The following is a 22,777-nucleotide window of genomic DNA, read 5'->3' on the forward strand; positions in this document are numbered from 1 at the left end:
GAGTACATCATGAGAAACACTGGGCTGGAAGAAGCACAAGCTGGAATCAGGATTGCCGGGAGAAATATCAATAACCTCAGATATGCAGATGACATCACCCTTATGGCAGAAAGTGAAGAGGAACTAAAGAGCCTCTTGATGAAGGTGAAAGTAGAGAGTGAAAAAGTTGGCTTAAAAGTCAACATTCAGAAAACGAAGATCATGGCATCCGATCCCATCACTTCATGGCAAATAGATGGGGAAACAGTGGCTGACTTTATTTTGGGGGGCTCCAAGATCACTGCAGATGGTGACTGCAGCCATGAAATTAAAAGACGCTTACTCTTTGGAAGGAAAGTTATGACCAACCTAGATAGCATATTAAAAAGCAGAGACATTACTTTGTTAACAAAGGTCCATCTAGTCAAGGCTATGTTTTTTCCAGTAGTCAAACTCCCCATTAAAACATAAGAAATAAAAACATTGCCCAACTAAAATAGGAGTCACCTGATGAAGCTTTGAGTTCCTGCTGCCATGACCACTAGGCTAATGGACTCCAGCTTGTGAGTTGAACCCTGCCCGAAGCCAAAATCAGGTGACCCAGAATAAGTGGAGGAGAAAGCTGCTCACTTTCTTATCCACCTGTTGCTACAACATAAGAAAGTTAAAAGTGAGTTGTATTGTATAGTGTGAAAACACTGGAAGGGCCCAGGGCAGTTGAAAAACTAGCACACAACTGGGCTGGATTAAAAGCGCTAGGTGTCCACATCCAAAGATGATGATCCTACTCTCCTCCTCTGGCTTGGAGCATTATGTCTAGCTCAGGGTGACATTCATTAGGGGGAAAAAATTATAGGGGAGAATAATTTTGATAATGATAATGAAGATAGTAATAAAACTTAGATTACTTGTAATAGGCCATGCGGCATTCCAAAATCTTCTACACATATTAATTCATGAATCCTCGCAACAATCCTCTCAGGTGATAAACCAAAAGCACAGAGAGAGGCTGTTACTTACTCATGGTCATACAAGCAGAAACTGGCAGGGCCTTGTTGTAAAGCCCTTAAGTTTGGGGCAGGATGAAGACCTTTTCTTATAGTAATAGTGTTATCCTACATAATACAGAGGATCAGGGAAGACTCTTGAGGTGGCTTTTCAACTAAGATGTGTGAGATTATCTAACAAAGCAGAAATAAAGTTAGGGATGTAGGAAACAAACTTACGGTAACCAGGGGGTAAGAGGGTGGGGGATAAATGGAAAGATTGGGATTGACATATACACACTACTATGTATAAAATAATAAGGACCTACTGAAGCACAGAGAACTCTACTCAATACTCTGTAATGGCTATTTAGGAAAAGAATCAATGAGTGGATAGACTGTGTGTGTGTATAACTGATTCACTTTGCTATATACCTGAGACTAAAACATTGAAAATCAACTATACTCCAATAAACATTTTTAAATTAAAAGCAAAAGAAATCAGACAAAAGGGGAAGGGATGGAATTGCAAGACTGTTCTAAGCACGGGGGCCAGCGAGTGCAAAAATCGTGAGGCAGGAGCGTTCGTAGTGCATTTGGTACTTTAAAAGGCGGAGTGACTGGAGCACAGTGAGGTAGAGGGGCCAGGAAGCTTGAGCAGGAGGCGGGGGCAAGACCATTGTATTTTCTTAAGCACTTTGGGAAATAGCACTTAGGCAGATATTATCTCATATAGTCCTTAGATTCCAGACCTTAGCATGTGTTTCAGAGAAGACCGTCTATAAATATAGGTTGAATGAATGAATGAACCCCTACATTTTAAATAACTTATATAATGGTTTTATGCTACCTTAGTTGCTACAGAATCATTAAAATGAATGTGTCAGGGGCACATAAAACTGCACAGAGACAAGTTGTTGTCTTTTTTTTCCCCTTTAAAATAAGCCAAAGAATAAAACTGAATCCAATTAGCGCTTCAGTGGCAAGCACTGTGCGTGAGCCACTTGCCAGTGTCGCGAAACTAGAAGACCCTCTAGCAAGAGAATTCCCTTTGCGCTTGCTCAGTCCGGGGCTGCTTAACCAGAGGGCGGGTTCCTAGGAAAAGGAAATGGTCGCTGCGCCTGCGTCGCTCCTTTTGGGTCCTAGGCTGGCTGCGCAGGCGCACAGGTGCCATTTTTGACCGTAAACATCCTGCCGATTTGAACCGAGGATTTGGGCGGCAGGAAGAGCCGCGGCGTAACGGCAGCCATCTTGTTTGTTTGAGTGAATCGGAAAAGGAGGCGGCGGCTGTGGCGGCAGCGGGAGCTGCTGCGAAGCTACACCGCACTAGGGCTCCCCTCCCTTTCCCCGCCCCCTCCCCGACCCTTTTCCCCTCCCCAGGCCACCCAGCCCGCCCAACTCCCGGCGGAGAGCAAGGTAAGATAATCGGCCGACCCCTTCTTTTGCTCCAGCTTCCCCCCCCCACACCCGTTCCCCGCCGTCTTGCCGTCGGGGAGCAGGACTCCGGAGCGGGGCGGGAGGACGAGGGAGACCGCGGCACAGCCCGCGCCCCGGGACGGAGCCGTGCTGCCTCTCTTCTGAGCTGCGGGACGGCAGCGCCGCCCGCCCCGGGTCCCTGGCCCCAGGCCCGCCGTCGGCCGGGACCCGCGCCGCCTGGGCCCGCATCGTCTCTTGTTAGGTAACAAATGGTCCAGGTCTGTTTCTAGGCCAGAGGAGCCATTACTCGGCGGGTCCCTCGGGGAGCAGGGGAAAGCCTGGGCCGCGGAGGGCGAGGAGGAGGTTTGAACGAGCCCGCTCTCGGACCGGGCCGCCTACTCCTCGGGTGAAAATGGCTGTCTGGGAGGACGCGGGATTCGGGGCGGGAGGCGGCGACAGCCCGCGATGCCAGCTCCGAGGGGCCGCAACCGTCTTTCGCGCGCGGGTGCCGGGATCGGAGACACGCGGGCCCGGAGGATGCGGCGGGCCCCCAGCCGGGGACTGCTGCTGCTCCCCCTTTCCCCGTTTTTTTTTTTTTTTTTTTTTTTTTAAAGGAAAATGGTTACGATGGGGATAGCAAATGTTAGACCAATAGAAAACGCGACCAAGGGAAGTTGCCTCTGATTCTTGGGAAATTAACATAATTGGTTTTCCTCCCAGACTTTTCCTGGAGATTGAGGATATTGAATGTTGTGTTTGGGAGGGAGGTGTGTGTTTCTGACAAATAGGAGGTGTTTTTTTCCTCACTGAGAAAGGCTTTGAGAAGGATCTGTAATAGTTTAGTGGTGACACTGTCGAGCTGTGCTGCCAGACTTCGCGACCTTCTTCAAAGAGGGAAATGCTGGAGGGTTTGGCCACCTTTGGATTTGATAGATAGGCTTCCAGCGTTCAAAAACGCTCTTGTGTTTTTAAGGGTTTCTGGTAAAGGCTAGTGTTTATCGGCTTCTCTTTGCAAGCCAAAGTTTAACATCTGCTCTCCTTACGCTGTTTAGAGTAATCATTGAATTCCAGAAAATAAATTTCTGTTTTCTTCCAATGAATGTCAATGCCAGTGAGCTGTGTGATTGTGCAGAATGTTGAAGACAGATTGGGGAAGTTTTTTGAAGTTGCAGGGTCATTAAATTTCTTTGCTATTGTTGGAGGCTGCTAATCAATTACTTTTAAAAAGACGTTGATGGGGACCTGTGCCATATCCAGTGATTAAATTATTTAAGAGTTTGCAGATGAGGTGACAGTAGTGAATAACTCAGTGGACTTTGTGCTTTTTATATACAAGTCAATTATGCTGGTAGCGCATAATCTTCACCTTTTTTGTGTTTAGAGGCAACACATTACTGCACTCTAGAATTAACTTCTTAAGGATGAGATTCTCCTGGTGAGTTCCAATTTATTGGAACACAAAGATTCTGAGTTTTCTCTCTTATAATTTGGTACAGAAAGGAAAGTTCTTGATGTTGAAAATAAAGATTTTGTGTTTTATGTTTAAATGTTGTGATATCAGAGTTGTTAGGCATGATCTTGATAACTTCTATATATTCTGGAGGAGATTTTTTCCCAGAGTAACTGCGTCTATAAAGGCATTGTGTTGGGTATGATGTTTTAATTCTCAAAATCCTTTTTGGGAAACATCCCCATTTTAGAGCTGAGAAGGCTGAGACTCACATGTTAAATCACTTTTAACAGTTACAGAACAGCTAAGGAGGGAGCTGAACTTGAACCTAGGACTATCTGGTTGTAAAACGCTCCTTCAGAGATCTTTAGTATCAAAAGGGACGCAGCTCTACTGTGTTAGCATTGCAAATACCTTTTGTTCTGGAGACCCTCCCCCCAAACACCCCCCAGAAGACAGTTCATTCTTACCTGAGTTAGATGTTGATGTTTTCCAAGGTTAGTAATCACTGAATTTCCACCTTCCAGTTTTTTATGGTTAGGAAAAATCAACACCACAGAATAACCAGCCTAATTCACTAGTGACTGGAAAAGCATTCTCAATAGAATTGTTTTTACTTTGAATAGGTGACATTTGTATATGCCTTTTGTTAAAAAAAAAAAGCCTGTCAGTGCAGAAGGGTAGGCCTTCCTTTCTCACCGGACCTACTTTTCAAAGGTGACCAGTTTCATCAGTTCTGTTTTCATTCTGCAGGTATTTTATGCTCCTGCAAGTGCGTGTTAACATACACGTATAGAGAGAATTCTCTTTTTCAATACTTGATCATCGTTTTGAGAGTGCATAGAATTCTATTGCATGATTGTATTGATTTGCTTAAAATCACTTCTTAGGGGCTGCTGCTGCTGCTAAGTTGCTTCAGTCGTGTCCAGCTCTGTGCGACCCCGTAGATGGCAGCCCACCAGGCTCCGCCGTCCCTGGGATTCTCCAGGCAAGGGTACTGGAGTGGGGTGCGTCCCCACTTCTTCTCCAATGCATGAAAGTGAAAAGTGAAAGGGAAGTTGCTCAGTTGTGTCCAGCTCTTAGACCCCATGGACTGCAGCCTACCAGGCCCTGCCGTCCATGGAATTTTCCAGGCAAGAGTACTGGAGTGGGGTGCCATTGCTTTCTCCGTCTTAGGGGCTAGGTAGGTTTTTTTCTAATACTTTTGTTGTAGTCAAGCTGGCAAGGCAACAAAACAGTTAGACTTGTGGGCTCTGAAGTTCAAGCTGCATTTGCATTGAATACTGGTGACCTTTGCCAAGTTCCTTATACCTCTCCTTTTCTTTCTTGGTCTATAAAATGGGCCAGTATTTATCTTCTAAGACTGTCATGAAGAGGATGGACACACAAAATCCTTAGAGCTTAGTAAGTTTAATTTTTGGTCTATCATTATTATACATCAAGTATACCTTTGGCTTATTAATGGAAGCCCAGTTTCTGGCTGGAGAGTATAAGATTTTGCCAAATTGCTCTTCAAAGAGGGCATACCAGTTTATACAGCCACTATCTTGCCCTGCTTTCTAACAGATGAGTGAAATATTAGAATGATTTAACATCATTGTAGAAACATGAGCTGTAATTTGACTTTGGTTTTTTTGAAATATCTTAAATTGCCATTTTTTGCATTCCTGAATATGTTCCTAAATACTAGTCTGCCGTTTCATATCAGATTTTTTACATTACTTTTTAGGATCAGTTTTTAAAAGTTGTTTGCTGCTTTAGAAAAAAATTGAGAAATTACGAAATTGGTAAGCTATGTTTCTGGTGAGCAGAAATGTAGGCTTTCTGCTAAGATCTATTGTAAGGGATTTCCAAAATTTAGAATCTTGAGAACTTTTAATCAGCCTTTTTTTGTGGGGGCGGGGGGCAGGCTAAAGGTTTGGTATCAGTAAGGGAAAGAAATGCTGCAAAAGGCGAGGATGATCAAATTTTACTCTTATTTAGATATAAGCCAGTAGTTGATCACTACTGTCCATCAGGCTTCCTTTAGTTATTAAGGTGATTTCCTGTTGCTAATTGTTTCCCAGATTAATTTTAGCACCACTCTGCTTTAGTTACTCCCCATCCAATGCCAAGAAAGCATCTGTTTAGGAATCTCTGCCTGGACATAGCTGGGATATTTTAAGCATGGAACTCTTAACCAGCAGCTGAAGTGCTGGCTGTGAGCTACTGACACCTGTTGAGACATGCCAGTTTCAATTTCTAAAATTTCCGAAATTTTTTACATGTATCAATTATGAGATCACTTGGTATATTTCATTTTCATTAAATACATATTTAGTATTTGACTGCAGCAGAGTGTTGTAGGAGCTAAATAGTAAGAGTTCTTTTAACTTATTTGGAACATGACTATCTTCTGTAGTAAAACTTGGGGCTTATTGTGCGTAACAGTGACTATATTTCTAAGTCAGTGTTTTTAGTAACATTTCAAAGCCATATTGGATTTCAGCAAAATCCTGTGGGCTATATTTATAATGCTATAGAGGCAGCCTGATTTTTATGCTAACAAACTTTAAGGCTCGAAGTAGAAGTGCTACAACGTAGGGGGCTCTTTTTGATTATGGGAAGCATATTTTGATTTACTAGGGTATAGGGTACACTTGAGGTGCTGTTCTTTTGTTTTTTTGATTGGGGGGTGGGGGGGGGTTAGTCCTTTTACTTTAGGGTGACCTGAATTCTTCTTTAGTTCTTTTCTTAACTCCGCATGTGCAAGAAAAACTTCACAACTTTAGGCAGTTGATGAAGCCTATTTTTTCTTTTGAAAAAATTTTCCTAGTGTGAATTAATGATCCCCTGAAAGCGTCTACTTCAGAGAATGAAAATTCCATCAAATTATTGGCATCAAGATGAGGCAAACCTGACCTGATTACTCTTGTACCACCACCCTCCCAAACATTTTTGACAGGCGTGAAATCTCTTGCCTGGAATATGTTTGATATATATGTGTTTTCTGTACCTTACTGCAAAGAATGAGCACAGTTTTTAATTGAAAGTACAGTAAGCAAAGTTATTTAAAGTTAGGGTCCCTTTGTGAAATCATGAAAATTCAAATTTAGTCTGGATCTTTTTTTCTTAAGCTAATTCAAAAGGAAATTTTGCATTCCCAGTAGCCATTTATGAGATATGCGGCTTCTCTGTACCCTCACCAGCATGAGCTGTTGCCGTTATTTTTTATTTTAGCTCTTAAAAGAGGTGTGAAGTGATATCTCAGTGAGTCTTAATTTGCATTTTCTTAACTAGCAGTGCTGAGCTTGTTCTTAATTTGCCTTCAGTATATTCTCTTCCTTGAAATCCACCCCCCTTTTCTAGTTGAATTTTTTTTTTTTTTTAACTCTTTAGTTTTGAGAGTTCTTTATTTATACTCTGGATCCAGGTCCTTTTCAGATATGTGGCTTGCACATATGTTTTCTCATTTTCTGTCTTGTCTTTGCATCCTCAGTGGGTTCCTTCATAATAGGTTCTTCCCCTAAAATTTATGGGACGTGTTTTTGGTGTGATGTCTAAAAATTCTTACGAAGCTTTAGGTGTTCAAGGTGTTTTCTTGTGGTTTTCTTTTTCCCCTTTAAAATTTTATAGTTCTGTATTTAAGTCTGTAATTTTATATAATGGGTGAGATTTGGGTTGAGGGTTTTATGTTTTTGTTGTTGTTTGTTTTGCCTGTGGGATGATATCTAATCACTGAAGTGTCATTTGTCAAAAAGTAGTAGACTACCTCCTTTAAACTCTGCATCTTTGTGAAAAATGAGTTGGACTTAATTGTGTGGATATATTACTGTGTTCTCTCCTCTGTTCCATTGATTTGTGTGTCTTTCTGACTATACAGTAATTGACTATTATACCTCTAAAATAAGTCTTAAAATTGGGTAGAATGAGTCTTCACAGTTTTGTTTTTCAAATTAGTTTTAGTTATTCTAGGTCTTTTGCCTCTCCTTATGAATTTTAGAAAAATCTTGTTGGTAGCTTATTTTAAAAAGCCTCACTAGAATTTTGATAGGAGCAGTGTTAAAGTTTCTTTAAAAATTAAAGGAATATTCATTGTGCTGTCCAGTTACAGCTCAGACTATTTGTCTTAGAAAGTGAAAACTTATATTCACCAAAAGTCTGTATACACAGGTATTTATAGCAGCTTTATTTGAAATCGTCAAAAAACTTAGAAACAACCGAATGTCCTTCAATAGGTAAAATGGCTAAGCAAATTGTGGTACCATACCCGTCCCAGGGAAGGCTACTCAGCGTCGAAAGGAAACAAACTATTAATAAATGCACCAAACACCTTGATAGATGTTTTAACATGATGCTGAATCCAAAAAGCTATTCCAAAGTCAGATACTGAATGATTCCCTTTATGTAACATTCTCAAAATGATAAAGTTTAAAGAAGATTTGGTGTTTGCCCAGAATTTAGGAATGGTAGAGAGCAAGGGATAGGTGTGAAATAAGTTTTAAAATTTTACTTACTTTTCATGCTTTCTGTAGAAGTATGACTTACCTTTTTCCAGTTACGGACATTTTCGAAAAAAATAGGAATTCATTTGGTGAAAGATTTTTAAAAATCTGTGGAAAAGAAAAACTACATGGTATAAGGGAAATTACAGTTTTACACAGTTCATGTGTTCTCTGAGCTTGAGTATTTCAGGCTGTTTTTTTGCCTTAGTATTTATACATTAGATTACTAAAAGGAAAATAACATACTTGTATTTCTACTAAGAATATTTCAGTCACGATGAATTGTATACTGTATCATTGTTCTCGATTTAGTATTTAAATTATAAGAGGGCAAGTGCTTTCCAAATTCCTGAGTTGAGAAAACTTAGGTAATGCTTCTTTTTAAGGCTCAGCTTTTCTAAACTACTCACTTGTGAAATGGGGCCAACCCACTTACTTATCAACTTGGTGAAATGTAAAATGCTTGACATGAGGTAGCAATTATTGTGTAATGCATTTGGCTGAGAATCTCATTTTTTAAATGGGGTTCTAAAATGGAAATTTCCTCATTGATTAATATCTGTGCTTGAGTGTTTTTCTTCCTGGACATTTTTTCCTTATCATGAGGAATAAATTTTCTAACTTTTGGCCAAAAGCAAACTTACTTCTTACTTTAACAGTTAGTAATCTGGATTGGAATAGAATTAACACTGGATGGAACTTCAAAAAGGGTAGGTTTTCTGATGACAATTTTTACTTACAGTGAAAAAACATACTAGCACTTTTATTGTAAGATAAAAAAGTTTTTTCACTGTAAGTAAAAATTGTCATCAGAAAACCTACCCTTTTTGAAGTTCCATCCAGTGTTAATTCTGTTCCAATACAGATTAGCGTGGCATGAAAGTGATCTGACCTTTGTCCCCTTTTCACCTTAGTATGGGGGGAGCAGTCTTTTTCTTAATGCTATCAAAATTAAACAATAGGTTTTTGGTTTTTTTTGTTTTTTTAATTTATACTCTACTTCACTTGAGCCTTTCATACATAGTTCTCAGATTTAAAAGGAAACTTCAGATTTTTTGTGAAAGTCGCTCGGTCATGTCCGACACTTTTGAGACCCCATTATACAGTCCGTGGAATTCTCCAGGCCAGAATACTGGAGTGGGCATCCTTTCCCTTCTCCAGGGGATCTTCCCAACTCAGGGATTGAACCCAGGTCTCCCTCATTGCAGTTGGATTCTTTACCAGCTGAGCCACAAGGGAAGCCCAAGAACAGTGGAGTGGGTAGCCTATCCCTTCTCCAACAGATCTTCCCGACCCAGGAATCAAACCAGGGTATCCTGCATGGCAGGTGGATTCCTTCCCAACTGAGCTTTCAGGGAAGCCTGATTTCTTGTACATCTTGATAATTCGGTTCTCATGTGGCATTTGTGTTAATTTTTCTTCCCCCTCAGGTTTCCTCCTGTTTCATAGTCAACCAGAACAATGTTCTACGCACATTTTGTCCTCAGTAAAAGAGGGCCGCTGGCCAAAATTTGGCTTGCGGCCCACTGGGATAAGAAGCTAACCAAAGCCCATGTGTTTGAGTGTAATTTAGAGAGCAGTGTGGAGAGTATCATCTCACCAAAGGTATGTTTGATGTTGATGTTTTTATTACTTTGTGGATTGTTCACTGATGTGTGAAATAGAATTCTGTAAAAATGATTTCTTAGGCAGGCATCTGTGTATATTGAGGGTAAAGAAAATCCATAAATTAGCCAGAGTTTCAATTTGATACTCTCTTCTCTAAAAATTCTGTTTCTAAAAATTCTGTTGTGAGTACAAAGATAATTTTCATTTGCCTTTTAATGACAGATAAGCATGGTCTAGCAGTACCCAAATATTTTATATTTGACTTTCTAGATGTTTTTGTACTAAATATGTGTATAGGTGTTTTTGATTGAGGGATTTATAGAACTTATATAAAGTTTTCAAAATAAAGACCCATCATTTGGAAAATTTTACAGGAGCCAGATCTAACTACTTTATCCATATGGTGGACAGTGTCCAGAACACTTGCTCCACCTCAGCTTCACAAGCCTGCTTGCTGTTTCTTGAAGATACAAACCTTTTCCCCATCATAGAACTTTTGTACTTGGCCATGCACTTTCCCTAAATATTTAATTACTGTGTGCCACTAGAATGGAAGGCTTGGGAATGTCCTAACCTTATCTGCTTTGTTTGCTGCTCTGTTTCTAGAAATTTTCTTGATATCCTCTGAAACTTCTGAAGCAGTGGTTTCCACCCTTGGATTTCACAAATAGTATGCCTTAATACATGTTTTTTGTGTTGCCAACGAAGGACCATTAAAACACACAGACACAGAGCTACTGACATCATTAGCATTTCATTGAGGAACAAACAGGTTGATTTAAAAAATGTATGAAGGGCTAATCTCAAAATAAAGGTATAGTCCTTGAATGTAATTTTTTTATACATATATTACATCTGTGTTTTAAAGGTCCTTTCCTGGATGTTGTAGTTTTACATATGCATATACACATACATCTACCAGTTTCCCTGTTTTTAAAGATTCCAGATCTCTGGATCAGCATTGGGAGCTATTAGAATTGACAGTTAAATGAGAGTAGTTCTTCATTGCTGAAAGAGCAAGAGGATCCAGGAATAAAGCTGGGATGTAGCAGAGACTTGTTCAGAAAAGTTATATGGAAAGATGTTTTACAGGGGAGAAGTGAAAGTTTGATTTGGAATTAGAGTACGTTATAAAGTTTCTATGGAATTTCAGCCAGTTTTAGAGTTATTAATGTAGAATTTGTTGGTGTTAAAGATGTTTTATTATTTCGAAGACAATAGTAATTAGAAAACTTTCTGCAAATGGGAAAATAAGTGACCTTTAGTTCTACCACCTAGAGAAACCTTCAGTGTTTTGGTATGCCTTCTAGACCTTCATGGGTGCGTGGGTTACACATGTAATTTTTCCCCTTTTAATGAATGTATACAAAAACTGCATTGTATGTTTTGTAACAAGACTGCGTTCAGGAAAAGCTCTGTTCATAACTCTGCCATCATTTTAGCAGTTGTATTGTACAGTGTCATAGTGTCTTGCGCACAGAACTTAAAATACACAGGAAAACCCAGAAACACACTTGACTGTAATTGAAGTGAGGTCATTTGTGTTTTCGTAAATTCACTGCAGAAACACTAATGTGTATGATTGGGGGTGGGGGGGGGCTGTTGCAGACACTTCTGGGAATGTTTTGATAAATGGCATGCGTACTGCATTAACTTCATAATATTCAAAAAAGCTTTGAATTCCAAAACACATTTGACCCCTAGGACTTCAGATAAAGGATAATGGACTTGTAATTTATAGTTGTGATTGTGCATGATTTATTTTCCCAGCTGCATTTTTTGAAAGGAGGGAGCTAATCCATAGTTTTTCCCAAATTTTCTGAATTGCTCTGGTCTTTTAATGCAGCCATTAAAAATTACAATAATACTATAGACAGAGCTTTTCCTGGATAAAGGCTCATTACAAAACAATATGCAGTTTTAGGTACACATACACACACAAAAAGGAAAATTGTGTGTATGCACATATAAAAGCCTAGAAGGCACGCTAAAATATTACTAAAGATTGCTTTAAGTGGTATGATTATAAGTTTTTATTTTCCTCTTTAAAAAACAACCATTTGGTAACCGTTATTTGTAAAATCTTTTGTTCTGTGTCTTTCTTTAATGTTGATGTTTTAGGAATATGATTGTTGGAACAGGTGACATACTTATTTTTAAGATATCTGATGCATTAACAATGTATTCTGTGGGGAAGTTGTACCAGTGTGCACTGCTGGTCAAATTGAGAAATGTTTTGTTTTTATAGGTATGCTTACTGAATTAGTAAATGGAGAAAGGAGAAATTGAACTCTTTTCTGGAAATAGATATGTGTGGCTAATCTTTAACAAAATCCATAAGCAAATACTGAAGCTGATTTGGCTTTTAAAAAAACACATTTTTTCATGATACGTGCAGAGTATTTTGTACGCCATTAGGGACACTTATAACTTTAAAATCCTTTCTAAATCTGTTTTTCTTTGATTTTGGTTTATTGTGATAGAATGTATCACAATAGATACCTCCACAGGGTGAAATGACCTAAAAATTTCTAATGTTTGTTCTCATTGTGCAGTTCTGGCGGGGAAATGTTGATTTAGTGGTTTAGAACAAGTGTCAGACAGATGGTACACTCAGAACTCCATGCCTTTCCCCGCTCTGGTTGGAACGGTCCCTCTTAGCCCCTGTAGAGCTGTCCTTGGATGTATATAGCCTGTGTTCTTCATCACACCCACACGCTTAATAATGAGCAAGCTCGGAAGCAAAAATTCCACATCTCATTTTACCTCCTTCTAGACTAAATTATGAACCAAACTAATCTAGAAAGAAAGAAAGCCTTTGTCCAAACACTACCTTTTTTTAAACTATTATCTTCATTTTTAAGTACTTTACTTTGAGGTAATATTGATTTATAACATTATATAATAGATTTTTTATTTCAACTTTTGTATACCATGCAACGTGCTCACCACCTAAAGTTTTGTTTCCATCCATTCCCATGCAGTTGATCCCTTTACCCCTTTGCCTCTCCCCCATCCCCTTCTTCTAAGGTAACCACTACTCTGTTTTCTGTGTACCACCTTCTAAAAGTTGCTAATTCTGGACAAGATAATGGCATACCATGGTTGAGTTTTTTGCCTCCTTTTTTTCTCACGTGAAGGATTAGGCGTAGTCATTATTAATTTCAAATTTCCTAAGGCAAACCATAAAGGGAGAGTCTCATTTTTCGGTTAAGAGCAGTGTTTTAATTGGGTAAGAGATTCATCATCGGATATGTCTTAGATTTAGTCAGAAATTTATTACAGTTTTAAGTAAGAATTTATAACTCTAAACTTCATAAGAATCCCTTAAGATTATACAGTAAAAGTGAGAAATAGATTTAAGGGACTAGATCTGATAGATAGAGTGCCTGATGAACTATGGACGGAGGTTCGTGACATTGTACAGGAGACAAGGATCAAGACCATCCCCATGGAAAAGAAATCCAAAAAAGCAAAATGGCTGTCTGGGGAGGCCTTACAGATAGCTGTGAAAAGAAGAGAAGCGAAAAGCAAAGGAGAAAAGGAAGGTTATAAGCATCTGAATGCAGAGTTCCAAGGAATAGCAAGGAGAGATAAGAAAGCCTTCCTCAGCAATCAGTGCAAAGAAATAGAGGAAAACAACAGAATGGGAAAGACTAGAGATCTCTTCAAGAAAATTAGAGATACCAAGGGAACATTTCATGCAAAGATGGGCTCAGTGAAGGACAGAAATGGTATGGACCTAACAGAAGCAGAAGATATTAAGAAGAGGTGGCAAGAACACACAGAAGAACTGTACAAAAAAGATCTTCACAACCCAGATAATCACGATGGTGTGATCACTGACCTAGAGCCAGACATCCTGGAATGTGAAGTCAAGTGGGCCTTAGAAAGCATCACTACGAACAAAGCTAGTGGAGGTGATGGAATTCCAGTGGAGCTATTCCAAATCCTGAAAGATGATGCTGTGAAAGTGCTGCACTCAATATGCCAGCAAATTTGGAAAACTCAGCAGTGGCCACAGGACTGGAAAAGGTCAGTTTTCATTCCAATCCCAAAGGCAATGCCCAAGAATGCTCAAACTACCACACAATTGCACTCATCTCACACGCTAGTAAAGTAATGCTCAAAATTCTTCAAGCCAGGCTTCAGCAATATGTGAACTATGAACTTCCTGATGTGCAAGCTGGTTTTAGAAAAGGCAGAGGAATCAGAGATCAAATTGCCAACATCCGCTGGATCATCGAAAAAACAAGAGAGTTCCAGAAAAATATCTATTTCTGCTTTATTGACTATGCCAAAGCCTTTGACTGTGTGGATCACAATAAACTGTGGAAAATTCTTCAAGAGATGGGAATACCAGAGCACATGATCTGCCTCTTCAGAAATTTGTATGCAGGTCAGGTAGCAACAGTTAGAACTGGACATGGAACAACAGACTGGTTCCAAATAGGAAAAGGAGTAAATCAAGGCTGTATATTGTCACCCTGTTTATTTAGCTTATATGCAGAGTACATCATGAGAAACGCTGGACTGGAAGAAACACAAGCTGGAATCAAGATTGCCAGGAGAAATATCAGTCACTTCAGATATGCAGATGACACCACCCTTATGGCAGAAAGTGAAGAGGAACTAAAAAGCCTCTTGATGAAAGTGAGAGAGGAGAGTGAAAAAGTTGGCTTAAAGCTCAACATTCAGAAAACGAAGATCATGGCATCCGGTCCCACCACTTCATGGGAAACAGTGGAAACAGTGTCAGACTTTTTTTCTGGGCTCAAAAATCACTGCAGATGGTGATTGCAGCCATGAAATTAAAAGACGCTTACTCCTTGGAAGGAAAGTTATGACCAACCTAGATAGCATATTCAAAAGCAGAGACATTACTTTGCCAACAAAGGTCCGTCTAGTCAAGGCTATGGTTTTTCCTATGGTCATGTATGGATGTGAGAGTTGGACTATGAAGAAGGCTGAGCGCCGAAGAATTGATGCTTCTGAACTGTGGTGTTGGAGAAGACTCTTGAGAGTCCCTTGGACTGCAAGGAGATCCAACCAGTCCATTCTGAAGGAGATCAGCCCTGGGATTTCTTTGGAAGGAATGATGCTAGCTGTCAGAGATGGCTGGATGGCATCACTGACTCGATGGACGTGAGTCTGAGTGAACTCCGGGAGTTGGTGATGGACAGGGAGGCCTGGCGTGCTTCGATTCATGGGGTCGCAAAGAGTTGGACACGACTGAGCAACTGATCTGATCTGATCTGATCTGATGCTTTCCAGTCAGGTAATAAAAACTAAAAGGGGCTTAGACAGGAAATTAGCGGTCTTGTTTAACTAGAAGTTTTAGAAGTAGGAAGATCTAGGATTGGTTCAGCAGTTAAAACATGTCATGCAAGGACTCACCTAGACTCATCTTTCTTAGTTTGTTGGCTTCTTGTCCTTGTCTTCACGCCTGTGCCCTGTGGTTACAGGGCTACTGCAAGCAGCTGTAAGCCCCACCTGCTCACAGCACAGGAGGGGAGAAGGAAGAGAGTGTTCAGTTTTTTTGTGGAGATTTTTGTTTTGTATTTTTAATTGGGAAAGTCTCAGAATTCTCTGACCTAGTTAATACTCCTTGTTAGTTGAACTAGGCTATATGCCCACTCAGAAACAAGCATCAGCACAGATGAACGAGACTGTCATCTTTCAAGTCTGGGGATGTTCACTTCCCACATAAAATCAGAGTTCAGTTAATTGACAGGGAGCAGTGACTCTGGATTGGCATCCAAAAGTGTCACATACTTAATGTGCTAATGGTAACACTTCATGGGTTGCCTTAATACTTGCTTAATAGCTACATTCATTAATAGCTACATTCACATCCATGTTCATTCATGGATTTCTGTCAGTCTGTTCTCGTGTATACTCAGGAAATTTACAGGTGAGAAAAAATATACATGATTATGCCTCTGCTGCTAAGTTGCTTCAGTCGTGCCCGACTCTGTACGGACCCCATAGACAGCAGCCCACCAGGCTCCCCCGTTCCTGGGATTCTCCAGGCAAGAACACTGGAGTGGGTTGCCATTTCCTTCTCCAGTGAACGAAGGTGAAAAGTGAAAGGGAAGTCGCTCAGTCGTGATTATGAGGTAACTTCAAATAAATGGTTAAAAGTATGAAGAGAGATAAACTGCCTATAAATTGCACAATATACAGGCTTTGAAATTTTCTCTAAAACCAGAACATTACTGTATAAACTAATGTTAATCCGCAGGTGAAGATGGCACTCCGAACGTCAGGACATCTCTTACTGGGAGTAGTTCGAATCTATCACAGAAAAGCCAAATACCTCCTGGCAGATTGTAATGAGGCATTCATTAAGATCAAGATGGCTTTTCGGCCAGGTATTGTTGACTTTTTTGTTTTAACTTTGAAGTTCATTGTGTTCAGGGTGAAAACTGCTAAGCATGTATTTCTAGATGGGCATAGTTTGTTTTAATTGCAATACAAGGAGCCCTTCAAAAATGGGCAAAGCTTGGAGAGGCAGTGTTTCAAGGGAGATAGCCCATTTCAGTTTTGTTCTATGAATGGAATTATGGCAGACCTTTTTTGTTATTCCTTTGGAGCTGCCCTTTTAACTCCTTTTTCAGCAGTCATCAGAGGTTGAAGTGTTGAAAACTCATTGTTTTATGTTTTTAAAAATACAGCTCAGAAAAAAAATGTTAAAATTTTAATGTAGTCTTAAAATCAAATTCACTTTTAACTGAAGTTGTTAAAACTTTTAAAAATGTTCTCTATATTTCTTTGTTGTTTTGTTTTAGGTAATAGTTGATTTCTAAAACTGAACCCTTAGAACCAAACTTCGATCTGCATAGATAATTACAATTGTATAATTTTTTTAAGTATTGATGAAATTTTATTCTGATTAAAACAATCTCAGTGTGTAGGAGAGCTGCTTTATACTGTTAATTTCTACTGATGTTGTATTCTTCTATTTCAAATTATTGTAACATGAATAGTGCAATCTTTGAGATTCTAAGATTTGATTAAAAGTAAAATGCTTAGGCAGAGGCCATGATACTTGATTGTTTTCTACTTTGTGGCTACTAAGCGTATTTTGCTAAAATAACATTTTGTTTCTTTTTATCTTTTAAATCAATGCATGTTTATTGTAGACCACTTTAAAATATAGGAGGAAATGTAAAGAAAATAAAAATAATTTAATCCCACTTTTCTAGAATAACTAATTCCTCTTAGCATTTGGGATACTCTTTTGCAGTCATTCCTTTTCCTCATAAATTTCATGCTCATATAGAAAGCTATTACTAATACTTATTTGATGCTATGTCCTTTTATCAAAGATTTCTCAGTTTAATTCATAATTAGTGCTTTGACCTTTTTCTTGTGATTCAAGTAGTGTGACTTAGGATTATAGAACAAGCTAAAGTACTTGTGCTTCAGTGGTACTGAAGCAACCCTCCTGGAATATAACCTTAGGAAATTAAACTGACATTTTACCTTCCTTGACCCCTTGGTAAACTTTGCTTTAGCCAGGGCTTGAAGCCTACTGTTACTTTTCCAGGTGTTGTTGACCTGCCTGAGGAAAATCGAGAAGCTGCGTACAATGCCATTACTTTACCTGAAGAATTTCATGATTTTGATCAGCCACTGCCTGACTTAGAGTATGTCTCTCTCTCTCTTTTTCTTTTTCTTTAGTTATTGACTTGGTGTACCAAAAAACATTACTGGCTTACAAATAACATAGTTTTGGGGGGATGTTTTGACATTGAGTTAACATGTAGCCAAAATGCATATGCTGTATTTATGATAGTATATAAATATGAAACATATAACCCAAAAGTGTTTCTTCTGTAAGAAAACCATGTAAACAATGTCAGCTTTAACACTGCTAAAGAGAATTCTGATTTGCTTAGGCCATTATGTAAATTGAACAGCTGTCTAGCTGTTTGCTTTACATGATGATATCAATAAACTTGAACTGTAGCTTCATGATTTTTTTCCAGAGGTATTTACTAAAGTCTTCTACCATTTTATCATCTTGACCAAGCTATACTCAGCCACAAGTTTTGTTCTTTTCTTCTTTTAATAAACATGTGAGATAACTTTATACAAAGAGCGAGTGAAGGTCATTGTCACAACACACGTTTGAGAACAGAAAGGTTGTCCAGAGATGACCATTGTAACAGAGCACTGTGCTGTGTTGTCTGCCTCCCTCAAGTCTTCAGAAGCCAGCTATCATGACCATGACAGGGAATGCGACTGTGACTAAGTGATTAAGTAGCACAATTAACCAAGAAACCCTCTACATCAAGCCCCATTTATTGTTTAACAATGTTTTGGGGTTTTTTTGCTTTTTTAAAAAAACAATCTGTGACTTAAATGTAAATTTATTACTTACTTTGAATTTATTGTGTTAATTAGTGCTCAGCACTATTTGACTGCTTTACTTTTTCTCTTTATACTTCCGTGTTTTGTTTTTGTTTTTTTAATTTTTATGGTGGAATTTTTCCTTTTTAAACACAGCTAAAAAGGAAGAGTGATTAGTATTATGAACTCCAGGTGCTGATCATCCAGTTTCTTTCTTTATCGATACATTGCCAGTTCTATTTAATGTGTACAGTTGACCCTTAGTTTCACCTGCAAGGGTCTGCTTATGTGCAGGTGTTTTTCCCCCACTAAATGCATGCTGCACTATCACCCGATCTGAGGTTGGTTCATATTAAACAGAGTTCCAGAAAAGCCAGTTAACGTCAGTGTTCACATAGCCTAGCAGGGCCCTGATGAAAACCCAAGCATCTCTAAGTTCTTCCTCTCTGTATACCATGTTGCTTTATGTAGTGATTTCAGCATACTATATTTTGCTCACTGGTCATTAACATTTTTAAAATTTAAATACAAATGAAATTCGCTTCTAAATCATGTAGATTCTTGGATTGTATTTATTTAATGTCAAATATTTAGGCTCCATAGGTTGTGTGTATACTTTTTCCCCCCTTATAGAATAGAATTGAGATATGTTTTCCCTTATAAAACAATACAGTGAGAATTAAGACTAAACTGTTTTTGAAATTCTTTTATAGTGACATCGATGTGGCCCAGCAGTTCAGCCTGAACCAGAGTAGAGTGGAAGAGATAACCATGAGAGAAGAAGTTGGAAACATCAGTATTCTACAAGAAAATGATTTTGGTAATAGAGAAGGAAATCATTAGCCACTAGCTGTAATGTTGAAGTTATGTCACTAAACGTATTTAGGATAACCTAAATTTGGATCTTATTTGAATTTTCTGATCACGCCCCAGAATCGGTTTATGCAATGTAGATCCTGAAGATTTAAAGTTTAAACCAGATGTTTTAATATTCAAAGATACATAAGACTTTATTAGGCAAATATGGCATTATAATTAAATCATAACGCATTTTCTTTTGTATCAGCAGTATTTCGAACTTTTTTCAACTAATGACTGACTAAAATTTGTTTAGGTGACTTTGGAATGGATGATCGTGAGATAATGAGAGAAGGCAGCGCTTTCGAGGACGATGACATGTTAGCAAGCACTGGTGCTTCTAATCTCCTATTAGAGCCTGAGCAGAGCACCAGCAATCTTAATGAGAAAATTAACCATTTAGAGTATGAAGACCAGTATAAGGATGACAATTTTGGAGAAGGAAATGATGGTGGTATATTAGGTAAGTCACTACAAGGCGATAAATTCTTTATTTAGTTGCAGTGTTTTAGAGTGGCTGCTAATCTCAGCCTTGAGCATCTCTCTAGGTATGTATGTGTGAGTTGTGACCAGTTGGTTCAGTTGAAGTTTTCTGTAAGCCTGTAACCTTAAAATGTTAGCAATACCTAATTTTGTTTATAAGTGCTTGTCTTGGAATTTTAAGTTTTACTAATTCTTCAGGCTTCTCTATTTGTGTCTGTAAGTATAAGTTTTAAAATTAAGAAGGAGACTTTTTTCCCATGTGTGGAAGTATTTAATACTTCCATATACTACCATGAAGAGAACAGATGCATATTGAATACAGATTTAAATTTTTTAATTTAATCCATTTTGACATAATTTTATTTTCCCAGTGATTGGCTATTGATCTTTCAGCATTTCTTTTCTAAACTGCAACTAAGTTACATTCCCTATTTCAGATGACAAGCTGATTAGTAATAATGATGGTGGTATCTTTGACGACCCCCCTGCCCTGTCTGAGGCGGGGGTGATGTTGCCAGAGCAGCCTGCACATGATGATATGGACGAGGATGATAACGTGTCAAGTAAGCATTTCATGCTCGGTGATTGCGTGTGACTGTATGGCATCCAAAAACATATTTCATGTAGAAGACCAAAAACTAAACATTTCAGCTTTTAATGAACTGTGAATCTTAAACAGTGCTTATGGTTGAGTCTCTCATGTGTTTAACCCTGTGCTCCTCCCTGTGTTTTGGCCAGTAGGTCAACTGGAAAGACCTTATAATTAGAAAAATGTTTTCTCTTTGGTACCAGTGGGTTTCTTTCAGTTACTCAAAGGGGTTTTCCCCTACCATTTGTTGGATGTATAGTAAATTCCAAATTCCAAATTTACTTTTGTGACCAAATTTCTGCTTTTATAGTGGGTGGGCCTGATAGTCCTGATTCAGTGGATCCTGTCGAACCAATGCCAACTATGACTGATCAGACAACGCTTGTTCCAAATGAGGAAGAAGCCTTTGCTTTGGAACCTATTGATATCACTGGTGAGCAAACACACTTTCTAGTAATCTCCTCATTTTAAATAATTTTTCTCCTTTGTCCGACATCTATCGTAGAATCTTTAATCAATGACAATTTTAGTATCTTACAGAATGTTTTTACAAGTTGCTGTGAAATAACTTCCAAAGGATGAAACAGGCTTCCTGCACATATGTATCTCAGTCTTTGGGGGTTATAAAAATGTGAACAGGTCACATGTATAACAGTTTAAAAACACCGCAAGGCATTTTTCAGTAAGATAATAAGATTGACTAGTCAGTTATAGTTCTTAAATAAGAAGCATAGCAAAGTATAATTGGAGGTGCCTCTTCTGAGTAGAAGAGGCAATATGTAATTTGGATGTGAAACTTAAAAATTTCTAAATGGTTTATGGGTACAGTGGGATGGAATAAGCTATTTACAGTGTGACTCAAGATATTGTTATTACTTCTAAGTTAAAACAAGATTAACTTTCGAGATTTCCTACGTAGAATCTGATGACCAGAATTGGTACATGGCTTCTGGTTTAAAAAAGAGTACTTTTCTATGTAACGAACACAATTTAGGAACTGAAAATATAAAAATGAACGAGTCTTTCCTCACGGAACTTCAGTAGTAGGGTAACCTTGGTAATTAAGTAAATTATGTACTGTATTATTAACAGATATCACAGAGATCTATTAAAAAAGGTAAGGACAAATACTGCATTGTTTAAGACAGCTGAGTGTAGCCAGCTGTTAAAAGAACTTGAACTTGTAATTTCAAGAAAGGAAACTCAGTAGTGGAGGTCAGGGGCTGGACAGAGGCCATCACTGTGTAACAGCTTCTTGACTTTCGAACCACGTGCATATTTTATCTTTAAAACCAATAGAGTTATATAACGTATGACAGAATGAAATCTTGAGGAATGTATTTAATACCATGAGCCTTTCTGTATCTTAAGAAACTGAGATAATGTTACCTGCTTTTTAAGAATTTAGTAAGGATTAGAAGTGAACACACAAAAGTGTATAGGATGGAGTTTCAGGTTCATTTAAGTGGGTTTGGGCTTGTTTCACTTCATCAAGCTGCTTATGCAGCTGCCATATATGAATTGTAACTTTTCTAATAAAAATCATAGTAATTGCAACCATTTATGGAGTCCTCAATCTATGCCAGACACTATACTAATTATTTTACAATCCCTTGTAAGTTGTTGGCCATATTTCAGATGAGAAAATAAAGACGTTAGCAAAATGAAGTTAATTTTTTTTAATGGTCACTTAGCTAATTGGCAAAACCTAGTGCTTGGGTCTAACTCTGAATGAGGTGAGGTATGTTTCGTGTTTACAGTATAAAACTACACGGGCAAAAATGAATTGGTTCTTACTTTTTTTTTTTTTTTGCCCATTTTGTGCTAAAAATCTATACATACTCATTCAGCAAATTTTTATTGAACATTTATCATATGTCAGCTTCTATATGATGCTTGGGAAGCATCAGTTAAAATAGATTCTGTACTCATGAAAGTTTAACATTTCTTCTAGACATGTAGAAAGGCAGAAATACAATGAGACCAAAGTTGTACGGTTCTTGCTCGCCTCTCAGAAAGATGATCTTATTTTCTTTTATCATGCCAGTCAAAGAAACAAAAGCCAAGAGGAAGAGGAAGCTCATTGTTGACAGTGTCAAAGAGTTGGATAGCAAGACAATTAGAGCCCAGCTTAGTGATTATTCTGATATTGTTACTACTTTGGATCTGGCACCACCCACCAAGAAATTGATGATGTGGAAAGAGACAGGAGGAGTGGAAAAACTCTTCTCTTTACCTGCTCAGCCTTTATGGAATAACAGACTACTGAAGGTAATAGCGTTTGCAGAATTTAAAATTTCATACAGATTTTGATCGTTTTTTAAAATAAACGTTAAAACCTTTTGTTTAAATCATTTTTGATCAGGTATTGTTCAGCCAGCCATATGGCATCTTTTTTCTCCCTTAAACCACAGTATACTGAACATAAACCTGATCTGGAAGATTATAAGTGACACCTACATTTCTAAAAGATGTGGAATGAATTTTCACTATTCTAAAAAGCCACTGGTGTTTTTAATAATAGTTCTTCCTCAGCTTCCTATGATAAATTATTAGTTCTGTTGCC

The 22,777-nt window shown here is 38.4% G+C and overlaps 1 protein-coding gene and 1 long non-coding RNA gene across 3 annotated transcripts in view; one reads left to right on the top strand and one right to left on the bottom strand.

Moving 5' to 3' along the window:
- Nucleotides 1-2,171: 2,171 nt before the first annotated feature.
- RAD21 (RAD21 cohesin complex component) overlaps nucleotides 2,172-22,777 on the top strand; it is a 29,644-nt gene continuing 9,038 nt past the window's right edge. The window contains exons 1-9 of one of the 2 annotated variants that reach the window (XM_061439096.1): nucleotides 2,172-2,381; nucleotides 9,746-9,920; nucleotides 16,168-16,297; nucleotides 17,476-17,575; nucleotides 18,995-19,101; nucleotides 19,396-19,602; nucleotides 20,060-20,185; nucleotides 20,522-20,644; nucleotides 22,259-22,482. In XM_061439096.1, coding sequence (XP_061295080.1) covers nucleotides 9,777-9,920; nucleotides 16,168-16,297; nucleotides 17,476-17,575; nucleotides 18,995-19,101; nucleotides 19,396-19,602; nucleotides 20,060-20,185; nucleotides 20,522-20,644; nucleotides 22,259-22,482 — 1,161 coding nt within the window. In that variant the 5' untranslated portion in view covers nucleotides 2,172-2,381; nucleotides 9,746-9,776. Of the gene's footprint in view, nucleotides 2,382-5,183; nucleotides 5,236-9,745; nucleotides 9,921-16,167; nucleotides 16,298-17,475; nucleotides 17,576-18,994; nucleotides 19,102-19,395; nucleotides 19,603-20,059; nucleotides 20,186-20,521; nucleotides 20,645-22,258; nucleotides 22,483-22,777 lie in introns of those variants that run through there. The other variant, XM_061439097.1, reaches the window with a different exon arrangement.
- The window catches only part of LOC133260601 (uncharacterized), a 122,632-nt gene continuing 107,765 nt past the window's right edge, over nucleotides 7,911-22,777 (bottom strand). Inside the window, exon 3 of the long non-coding RNA XR_009740887.1 lies at nucleotides 7,911-8,423. This is a non-coding gene — a long non-coding RNA (uncharacterized LOC133260601). The remainder of the gene's footprint in view (nucleotides 8,424-22,777) is intronic.

Source organism: Bos javanicus, chromosome 14 (genome assembly GCF_032452875.1).
Source record: "Bos javanicus breed banteng chromosome 14, ARS-OSU_banteng_1.0, whole genome shotgun sequence".
In the NCBI taxonomy this organism is placed as follows: Eukaryota; Metazoa; Chordata; class Mammalia; order Artiodactyla; family Bovidae; genus Bos; species Bos javanicus.